Source organism: Orbicella faveolata, unplaced genomic scaffold (genome assembly GCF_042242905.1).
Source record: "Orbicella faveolata isolate gen_17 unplaced genomic scaffold, um_ofav_v1 contig_12, whole genome shotgun sequence".
NCBI classification, from domain to species: domain Eukaryota; kingdom Metazoa; phylum Cnidaria; class Anthozoa; order Scleractinia; family Merulinidae; genus Orbicella; species Orbicella faveolata.
Genome location: NW_028301539.1, coordinates 25806235 through 25817843, shown reverse-complemented (window position 1 = coordinate 25817843; position 11609 = coordinate 25806235). Strand labels below are relative to the sequence as shown.

The 11609-nt window shown below is 37.9% G+C and overlaps 1 protein-coding gene and 1 pseudogene across 1 annotated transcript; one reads left to right on the top strand and one right to left on the bottom strand.

The window, feature by feature from the left end:
- Positions 1-2270: 2270 nt before the first annotated feature.
- On the top strand, positions 2271-3581 carry LOC149117346 (neuropeptide Y receptor type 2-like; annotated as a pseudogene).
- A 3756-nt stretch (positions 3582-7337) lies between these two features.
- On the bottom strand, positions 7338-10997 carry LOC149117345 (uncharacterized). Its single transcript, XM_089283002.1, has 2 exons — positions 10701-10997; positions 7338-8402 (listed from the first exon to the last, which is right to left on the bottom strand). The coding sequence occupies exon 2, from the start codon at positions 8347-8349 to the stop codon at positions 7354-7356; it is 996 nt and encodes a 331-aa protein (XP_089139128.1). The 5' UTR covers positions 8350-8402; positions 10701-10997; the 3' UTR covers positions 7338-7353.
- Positions 10998-11609: the final 612 nt, after the last annotated feature.

The window sequence follows — 11609 nt, the reverse complement described above, 5'->3', positions numbered from 1 at the left end:
ACAGAAGACTTCTACGCTCAGCAAGAACCAAAATAAACATTCTCATCAAATTGTAGATAGAGTTCCCTTCCGTCATTGGCTTTGACTCTCGCGAGGTCTGAAGAATTTCGGAGTAATGTTCGATTTTGACCACTAAATGGTTATTTTAAAACAAAAATGTCTGACGAATAACTGGATCATGCTAAGAACATTTTCACTCCAACCATTGCAACTTATCTCTACAGGTCCTACAGTACAGTCCTCTCGAAATTAGCTTCCGTCCTAAAACAATAGAAGACTTCTGTGCTTAGAAATAGCTAAAATAGACCTTCTTATTTTGGAAAAGAGTTTCCTTCTTTTATAGGCGTTTATTGTCACAGACCTAAAGACTGAGTGAGTAAGTTTTAGTAGCAATGAGCGGCAGACTGTGATTTGTTTTCTGCATATTAGTATAAACTCTTTTTTTCTATAAGAGTATATTTTATGAGAATATCTAGGCAAAAATTTGCGAAATTTTAAGAATATTTTAAGAATATATGAGAGGCTGAGATGTAAAAAAGAGTGCTGATTTTGTATACGTTGAAAACTTGTAAATACAATACAATTATTAACTAAATAAACGATATAAAATTATTCCTTTCTTTTACAAAAGTAGAATGCTGGTACCTTTCTTCTTTAAAAGTAAGATGTGGCAGGTTCTTAGGGGGTCTTGTTGGGTCCCTCTTCGCGTTTCGCTTGGAAGTACTGGAGCATTTTAGCATTAGTTTTTCAGGAACCAGGATTTTGTAATGCCGTCATGATCAGCTCCAGCATATTTCACTTCAAGCTTAACTTCATGCTTTTGTCCTCGCGGCTTTTTTATTTATTTCCTATCTTACACATTTCAATTCGCGGTAACTAGCTTAGTTATATTTGCTGAGCTTTGTTCTTTGCTTAATTGTTATCAATTCTTTGTATTAAAATTCTGATATAGAGTGTTAATCTTTTGTCCGCCGTCTTGTCTGTTCGAGCTCAATTTTTCAGTTTCATCGTTTTACACTCAATTTTACTTTTCTGCACTGATTTGGGGTTAATTCACATATTCTTAGCCAATCATAATACAGAAATTGTAACTTTTATATTATTACGTCAAGTACATGTGGTAATTCATTTTATTTCAAGGAAAAGTACCTCATTCACCCCTTGAACTAACTCGTACTGAAGCTGTAAAACTTGAACCGCTTGAATCCTAACCTTCAGGATGAGATCAAGTGGTAAATACTAAACAAACCTTTTGTAAAACGCCTCTCTCCTGTATGTATTCAACAAACGAGAAGCCCGTATCTGGAGAAATACACGACAAATTAAAAATCTTCCTGAAAGCTATATAGTAAATCCTTTATTGACCAAGCTTGTTCGATCAAATGGCTGCGTATTGGCCTCGTTCTCTTTTGGCGAGTTAATACAGCTCGACACCGTCTCGCTTCATAAACACGCAAAAAACGAACTTGGCCAATATCCAGCCATCTTGACCTCACACCCATAGTCAATAACCCATATTTCTCGTCACAAAAGCCGCCGCGCAAATCTAAGCATTCATTTTTTGCTTCTCAGATCGCTGTCCTGAAAGTAAAATTGGCAGTCAACCATGAAGGGAAAAAAATACTTAACGACAATCTCTTGTGCTTTTTTTCTGAACAAGCAATACCCTGAAGTTTAATTGGTGGGATTTCCATCCTAGGCCTATTGGTTTACATCGCCAGGTCCGGATCTTTCAGGAAATCAATTAGAGCATAATGGCAACGAGAAAAGAAAACGTTCTTTGTTTTTTAGCTTCGATCACGTTTTTCTTGTGAATAAAATAATTCAAATTGTATGAATTACTATCGCAGCACCTGGGCCTTCCAAATAACCCGAACCTTTTGAAAGGATCAATTCATGGTGAAAATCATTCGGTGCTGCAAACTAAAGCATAGTGCATCCTCATTTGCATTTTATTTGAACCGAATTTTCCGGTTGATTGGGAATCATCCCTTGTTAATTTTAAGCACATGAAATGCGAGTTGTCTTTATCGTCAAGTTTGAAAAAACATTTGTCAGCTTCGTAACTGTTTCTCTTTCTCTCAGAAGACAACATTATGGCTATTTGCGTGCACTGTGGGAGAAGCCAATAAACCAACAATCTGATTGGTGCTTAGTATGATAATTGATTTTACTTCCTGGACATGAATGAAGTCATCCTCAATTGTTAAATGTACTGTAATAGTACAGAATATAACAGGTAATAGCTTTAGATAAAACTTTAATTTAGCACTGAGTGTCAGGGTGGAAGAATGCCTAACTCGACAAATGCGAATGTTTCTACCTTGATGGAGGAAAGTTATTCTTTCACACCAGTGCCAAGAGGTCTCTCCATCGCAGTCCTCGTGATGTTGTCGATCTTGATTTTGGCGGGAGCTTCTGGAAACGCTTTCGTGTGTAATCTGATTCGAAGACGCCGTGACCTTCGCAAAGTACCTCACTACCTGCTCGCCATCTCTCTTTGACTGGTGTTCTAACATCGCTCTTGGGTATGCCGTCCCTGTTAACAGGAACGGTCGTCAGTTACCTTCAGGCTGGCCATTTATCATTCGCTGAGATATTGTGTAAAATTGGTCTTCCTCTTTCAGTCGGCTGCATAGCGCTAAATGCGTTAACTATAACTCTTATGACAATAGATCGCCACGATTGCGTTGTTCGTCCATTACGTCGTCGGCTATCAACGGAAAACGTTAAGAAAATTCTGCCACTTACTTGGCTTGTGGCCTTCATAATTACTGCTGTACTCCTCGTACTTTTAAGAAAAGAGACCTCTGTTTGCTATACCTGGTTTCCTTATAACCAGCCTAAGTCTTTTCGAACGAAACAAGGTAAATTTATCCTAATTTACTTAACAGCAATTACACAGCTAGATACGCAAGCGATCGTGCTAGTGATAATTACTTTCTTTCGTGTCATTAAGACGTTACGCGCGCCAACTATTCTACAGTCGGCAAGTTCATCCTTTCATCAACGCCAGGAGAAAAAACTTACATATCTGACGTTTAAAATCTGTGGAGCTTACATTTTATCCAGGTTTCCATTGATCATTTGCAGCATTGTTGCACGCAGCGAAGAATTTCAAGGGCAGGCGCTCAACACCGCCATGCTTCTGACAGCCACGACGATTTATTCTCCTTTCGTGTTACATCCAATTCTTCATTTCAGAATGCTCAGAGTCAGGCAGCCAAACCTTGTTGGCCATTTTGTAAGACCAGCCGCTCAGGCACGACCGACGGTAGAGAATATCCGAGCAGACGGGGTAGCCAGCCTGAACAAACGAAATGTTACTATTTCAGCCACCTGAGGTTATTGGAAGGAGAACTTGTTTCTCCCGAACACACGATACACGAAGAGTCACAGTAGAGAAATGGACAGACCAACCTCGTCTTAAATTAAGGATATTCCTCCCGAGAAAGGAAACATTTTGATGAGTCGCGATTATTAGTCGACTACGTACCCGGCGCTAGTCTTTTGCTTTTCCACTATCATTGAATCGAAAATTTGTTATCTTAATCATTCAATAAATCAAGTCAAGAATCAGGGATATGATAGATTATTATAAACAACTTCACCGAAATTAAGGTTTATGCAGTTTTCGGGTAGTTTTTTCAACCGAAATTTTTAAAGTTTCAAATACGTCAACAGTCGATCAATATAAGTAGGTAAGAGAGGGCTACTGAAATCGACGATCTGGAGAAACAGCTTTTATTTTCATATCGGCGTATCCTTGAGGCTGTAGACGATTTGAGGCGCTGATAAATAAGTCCGCGACCTCACAAATGTGGCCTCTCTGTCGTTTTGTTTATAAGGGTGCCAACGAGAAATGAACATTGATGGAAACTGCCTTAATTTAGGAGTAGGCGACCCAAAATCGTGAAAATGGGGCATTTTAATATCTGTTATTATTGCCAGCTTGCGCGGGTTGTTCTTGTAATGGGAAAATATCAATCGAATTTATTTGTTTTTAAAAATTCTTTTGTGGGGAGGCTTTTTTTCATTTCCTTTTCTCTTCATTTATTTGTCAAGTTTATGGATAGAGACGTGGGCGAGTGTCAAGAACCTGCAAGAGCAATAACGAGACAAAAAATGTTTCCTGAAACTTAGCAAACACTAAGCTACCTCAACAAAACATTTCTTACTGATGTATGTAAAAGCGCTTTTAAAAATCTTTTCTCAAAAGGGCCACCACAACAAATTTAATAATTCATTTTCGTCATTGTCACGCAAAGTGAAAATTGGCCGCCAAACATGGTGGAAAACAAACTTTTACCTGATGACAAACGTTTGTGCAAACTTTTCAATAAGCAATTTTCCGAAAGCATAAACTGCATTTTGCCGGGAAGCAGTTATAAACAATTGAACTGAGATGACAAAAAGGCCTTTCTTGATTGTGTTTTCTTTTGAATAGAATGATTGAAATGATCGATCACTATTCAAGTAATAACAGTTGGCCTTGAGTTGAGTGCCCGAAGGGTCCCTGCTGCTCAGGAAATCAATTAAAAACTAATTCTAATGAGATAAGAAAACGGTGTTTCTTCGAGCCACCCACCCCCACCCCCCTTTTTTTTCAAAAGATCAATTACTACCGCAGTTAATGCACCTGGGCCTTCCGGATAACGCAAACTTTTGAAAAGATCAATTCGTTTTGAAAATCTTCCTGTTGCGATTGGGCAAGCTAAAACACAATGCAAATTCATTTTATTTTATTCGCATTGAATTTTCCGGTACATGGAAGACGGTCCTTGAGAAGAGGAATACGTTTTTCTGATTGTGAATAAAATGATTCAAATGATCGATACTTTTCAAGTAATAGCACCTTGGCCTGAGTTGAGGCTGAGTTGACGTGGTTTTCAAATGTTTCAATAAATTTGAAATTTAGGGATTACGTTGAATATTGATTGATCTCATTGAGGGCCAAGTTTAAAAAAATCATCGAGTGTGTGTGTTTTTTTGTTTTTACATTCCCGTCCAAGTACACAATTCGAGGGTCAATCTTTGATAAAAAAAAAAAAAAAAAAAAGGTAAATAACACCCCACATCACTTAATATTCAAGCCAATATTTCAGAAAATAAAACAAAGGGTTTTCTCCGGGATCTTTACTAGAGGTAATAAGATGTTGTAAGATTCATTTAGTACCAAAATACCGTTAACTGAAGTCTTGTAGCGATAGTTTACAATAACATTTAAAAACACCTTGAAACTTCAATCGCAATTTTCTTGAAAACGCTCTGAGAATTTTACCTTTTAAAATTGTGCCATCGTCTAGACAACTATGTCAGATCGTAGATCCGACCTCTCATTTCCAAAATTACCCCTTAATGGTAAGCTATTAGGTCTCGTGAAAAATGGCATATGACGTCCTAATGTCTCCGTGGTAACTTAGATCTTGGTAAACGCGGTATGTTCATTTGAAACTGAGTTTTATCTTTCTCTAGCACGCCGGTAACGGTCGACTTTCTGTTGGATTGATAATGGTGATGCTCTAGTCGATCAAAGGAGAAAAGTATCGTTACTCAAAACTCCGTTCGAGCCACCTTAACTGACGTGAGAAGTTTTATGTTAGCCTGAGTAGGATCCTCTACACGTGAGGCGCTGAGAGATAAGCCCAGGACCGTAGGGCGTTTTCACTGTCACACAATAAAAAATAAAATCAAAAACCATTCAGTGGATAAATTCAAGAAATTGTGATATTATAGAAGATAAATAAAGAAGACATTTTGTCAAGTTTAAGGTGTGTGCGCTGTCGCAAAGTTGAGATATTCGTCGAAATGTTCTGCGCAAATTTACAAAGCCTAATATGGAGCCGCCATGTTGGTGTTCCTCTGTGGGACACCAATATGGCTGCCGGAAAATAGTGTTAACATTTGGAACTTAGGACACTGATTAATATAACTGCACTGAACACACAAACATTTAAATAAGCACTTTTCCAAATACTTCAATGTCTTAAATGGCTAAAAATCACGAGGTAAATACATGGTTCTCAACAAACGCGATCACAGCTTTTTGTCACGCACCGCCATAACTCTAAAAACATCAGATCGAGGTTGGTCTTGATGCGGACGTCTCGGAAAACAGACTTCCGTTCGAGAGTCCATCTATAAATAACTTGACCAGGAGTCTCCCTCATTTTCTCTAGAGCCCATATAAGGGGGCACCCCCCCCCCGGGATATTTCCCTCTATTAAAGATTCTATGACGTGAACAGAATAGCAACGTAATATGAACAAGTTGAGCCTCTTATGGATACACCACTGCTTTCGGAAACCGAAACATTCCGTACAGAGCTATAAATAAAATTCAATTCATAACAAAATAGATAATAATTCGTTTTTGTTATTGCGCTCAGTGGTTTTGAGCAGCGAGCTCGTCGATTTCGGCTATTTTGCATCACTTAACCTAGGATGCTTTTCTCAGTTCGCGTTCTGCATCGATATAAACTTGGCATTTATCATAATGGCGAGTGCTGGAAAATCTAAAATATCATCGCACTCAAGATAGTACGTATACCGGGCAATTAACTCGTTACTTAACTAAAGATATCATAACATAAAGTTTTGGTCACCTACTTAGGATACAAATGTTGTCACCGAGTTACTAGATTGTTTTCCAGTTTCAGTTATAAGACTATTTTTTATTAACGTTGCAATTATTATTATTAGGTTATTTTCCTACATTTGTTTGATTTCTTTAATTTACACATCTCATTTTGGTATGTGTTAGTTATATCATTACCACACATTTCTCTTAGCTAAATTAATCCACTCCCTGGCCTTATTAGGTTTAGAGCCTGATTATTCTATTATTATACATTGAACTCACTATCTCTTTTCTGATTGGCCAAAAGCGTACAGTGAATTTTCGAAATCAACGCCTGTGACGTCATCTAGCTGCAGATTATACAATAATCACGTCAAGGACACTCAAGGTCACGGGTTATCATGTCATGTATGACCGCGGTGCATGATTTCTAAGGGTAATCATGTCAAGTTCGCACGCTTTCTGTTGCGTGCCGTCAGTGAAGAAGCAAACACATGACTTCCTTTTCTTCTTCTCGTTCAATGTATAATAAACCAGTTATTAGATTCGGTTTTTGTGATATCCAGAATAATCAAGGTCTCGGTGAAGGTTATCAGCCTCATCCTTCGGTTTCAACTAATAACCCCTACCTCGGCCTTGATTATTCTAGACATCATCTAAACCGCATCCAATAATTGTTTACAATCTGTAATAAATTGGCAACTACTTGGTCAGCAAATTCAACTGACTTAGCTGGTTAATCTAAACAACAACACTTGCAAGTTCTCAAGTCAATTAAGAACTGGTTTCGTCCAGATATTTAATGCGCAATAACCTTACGTTGTTACTTCCCATTATTTCCTTGTTACGGAGAGGTAAATCTGCAACACGTCTTTCTCGCTGTGGTCGATTCCGAAAAAGTGCAAGTACAGCTGATCTGTATTCTGGCTTGCGGATAGCGTATAATATAGGATTTACGAGGTGGTTGGCGTAATAAAAAGCCAACATTACATTAAATAAATGAAAATACTCTGAAAAGGACAAGTCCTTCTTTACTTCACTGCTAAAAACCGAACGTAATATAATAAATGGCAGGTATAGAAGTAGAGATACAACAGTCACAATCAACAATGTCATGGTCAGTTTTCTTTCTCTACTGGCTGCACCATGGCGTTGAAGCTGCGCTCCCCAACGGACTTTAATAACAATGGACACGTAAGAAACAAAAATAATCAAAAGGCACAACCCAATAAATGAAATCAATAAGAAATAACGCGTGGAAGGTTCTCCATATTGAACAAGAAGGGCATGGCCAATTACTACGAAGCTGGTTGTAACCCAAACAACGGCAATTATTATTCCGTACACCGATTTCTTCAGCAAGCGATGCATGAACGGGCGATATGTCGCGTGCATCCGTTCTAAAGCAATAATGGTGATGTTTGATAAAGAACTAATAGGGAAAAACTGGGAGGATGTATCTGGTATATCATTTGCCCAACCTTCATTTAAATGCGAGTTCCATACATCACAAAATGTTCCAACCGAATAAAACAGACCATACATAACAAATCCTCCAGCCAACATATCTATGACCGCCAAATTTATCAAGAGATGCGTGCTTCGCATGCGGAAATCAGGTTTTTTTATAAAAACAATTATCGCACAGAGGTTGATTGTTACTATAGCAATAGACTCAACTAAGCCTACAGTCATCCAGGGTATGCACTCAGATAAAGATAACTTCTCAAAGTGGTGGTCAAAAGACGTCTCAAAGCTGTGTTCAGACATCTTGAAGCTCTATTCTCTTTTTGTATGGCTGTTCGAAGTAATTACCCGTCTGTCTGTGGAGAGAAGCGAATTCTTGTTTTAAAGATCTTCTACTACCTGTATAAGGCAGGCAACTGACAGGAATTGAACTTAGCTCACATCAACGTGTAGATTATATTACTTATCATTTTATTATTTGCAGATTATGTTGGTTATACAGCCCGACACCTTCATCAACGCATTGCCGAACACGAGTATTCGGCCATCGGTAAACACCTTTTAGAAGTGCACGGTGACAAAAATCTTCTTAATGAGGGCCAATTTCTTGTTCTCAAGAAGTGCCAGGGGAAATTTGACTGCCTCGTTTACGAAATGCTATTCATCAAAGAACTGAGGCCTAACCTTAACACTCAGAGTGACTCCTTCAGTGCTAAACTCCTTGTTCACCTTATAGCATATTTCTATGTTACCTTTCTTTTTAATGAACCATTGTTTTTCTCGTGTTTATAAAATATTCATACTGGTTTTCTTTTACTTGATAATAACGTCCGACAACGTCCGACAACGTTTTTAAGAAAAGTTTTTTCGCAGTTTTTTATAGCTAAACTGCTTTGAAAAAGTCGCTTCTTTTTAATAATAATAATCATAATAATTTATTAATTTATATTGCGCGGTTGTGAACATGGAAATTACATGTTTAAACGCCTGTAGAAACGCAGGGATTTTATCAATCGAGATAATTTTTTCGCTGTAGTAATCAGAGAAACTACTAAATTTTATTAAATGAAAAAAATTGGGGGGGGTTAGTGGCGTTTTAACATTCAATGATCAAAAGCGCATTACAATATCAAAATATGCTAAATATATGTACATAAACTAAATTTAACAATAATAAAGTAATTCAAACGTTAAAGGCTAAGAGCTAACTTAAAAATAAATGTTTTAAGAAAAGATTTAAAAGTTAAAATACAATCAATATTGGGCAGGCTTACTGGGAGTGCGTTCCACAGTGTAGACGTAGCTACACTAAAAGATCTATCACCAAAAGATTTTTTTTCATTTTCCCGGCTGGATGTAATAGAATAGTGCCTGAATTAGAGTGCAGTGAATAGACAATCATTTGTCTAGCTTCGATTCGTCCTCCTTATTCGCACAGATCTCTAAACTCATTTATTTTCGCGGCATTTGCGCGGCATTTTTCTGGCTCCACAATATTAAGCAAATAAGTAAATTTTTAGCTAGAGATAAATTAGAAATGGTTCTGCATGCTTTCGTCACAAGCAGAATTGACTATTGCAATGGACTTCTTTATGGACTTTCAGATTGTGAAATAACTAAACTGCAGGGAGTACAGAACGCAGCAGCTAGCTTACTAACTTCGAGCCGCAAATATGACCATATTACGCTTGTTTCGCAAAAATTACACTGGTTGCCTTTTAGGTAAAGAATACATTTTAAAATTTCACGGAAAACCGTCGATTCTACATATCCTTTTAATCGATTTAAAGAGGAGGGATTCTCTCGAAAAACAAGTGCAAGTTTTCGCCTTCTAAAGATTTATAAACATATCACACCTTCTCAGAGAGATATGTCAATTCAAAATGCCGCCAGCCAATGGAATAACATGTACAGAACCCCTAGCGTTCACAGTATGGAAAGTTGAGCTTCGCAGTAAAGCAATCGCGTTTCACGGTCACGTTTTAGGCCGGTGGTCAACAATATAGGGCAAAACGGGGAAAAGCGATGCGCAACAAAACAAAAAGAAACCGAGGAGCAATTGCTGAAGCGTGATTACAAGAAGGCACTCTTGACGGACATGAAATCTCAAATTGAAAGTATTTGATATAGGATCTCTGCATCAAGCCATATGCCGCGAAAAGGTCGCTGAGGAGTACATGCCTTGAAGGTTTATTAAACCTCTTTTTCCCAATAACTCGCGCTCGTTTTAATCTTTTACTTTCATTTTTTGGAAAATGCAACTTGAATAATGAACTTTAATTTGGTTGGAAAAAAGAAAACTTGGAAAAAGTAGCCCCGCGAAGGTTTGGAGTAACCTTAAGTATTCAATATTTGGTCTACTCGTCGGCTGCAAGACAAACACATTTGTAGCTCTATTTTCTCTAGTGCTGTAAACTGTTCGGTTATAGTAACATTTTTTTAAAAAAATTTTTCCCCAGTTTTAAGATCCCCCGAATATCGGCTCGTTGCCTCTCAGCGATCGCAATTGAATACAGGTTTTCTATAAAACCAGCTAACGTCAGGAATTCTTTAAAACGTATCATTTGATAGCTACGGATCTTCTCCGCCAGGAGCTCCGATAGCTTAGCAGTTTTTTTATTTTAATCTAACAGTTTAATACATATTTGACTTACCTTAGCTGAGCAAAAAGATGTTGATGCTTCCTATCCTTGTCGATGTAGCATCGACAAGGTTGTTGTTCTCGGCAAGCTTTCCAGTGTTCCTTAAATAAATGCAAATAAACCAGCTGGAAACACTCGATTAAAAGAGAAAAGAAAAAAAACATTTCATATAAAATAAACAGGTCGACTATGGGGCGACTATATTACTTGGCCATTATTTTGCTAAATTTTATGTTATTTAGTAATTCGCTTAAGTGTCTTTGCGATTTATAAATCACAAGCGATGTGACATTGCGATTTATATATTCATAAACCGCAAGCAACCAACGTACCTTTGCGATTTATAAATCACAACCAACGTAAATGTGTGATACGTAAATCCCAAGCTGCGTAAACTGTGCAAATCCGCTGCGATATATCAATCGCAAATATCTGCGATATGTTAAAGTGTACCTAACCCCAAAAATGTTTTTTCGCTAAAACGAATCTAGACTTTATTTGAAGCATTTGGGCGAAGAAATTTTTGAATTTGGTTGAATCCTTGCTTTTCTATGCCCTTTCAAAGTCGCGCTTGAAGTGTTTCACGACCGCGTTTTAGGGAGCTGGGGCGGCGGTACCTGATGACGTCTACCCAGGAACCAAACACAATAGCGCCTCAGTCAACACTCTGTATTTGCTCGAGAAAATGGAACACAAAACTGATCGTTCCGATGTATTTTGGCACTAAAACGTCCAAGTTTTGTCTCAGAATCATTTCTTTTTCGTCACTGGAGTCAGAGGTAAGTTTCGATTCGGAAGACTCCGAAATAAACTTCGATCTAGCACGTTCGACAACCGTGAACTCACTGCTTAGAGCTTTGAGAGCAATTTACAATATTTCAAGCGACGAAGGGGAAGACTTCTTTGCGGACGAGCTGCTTG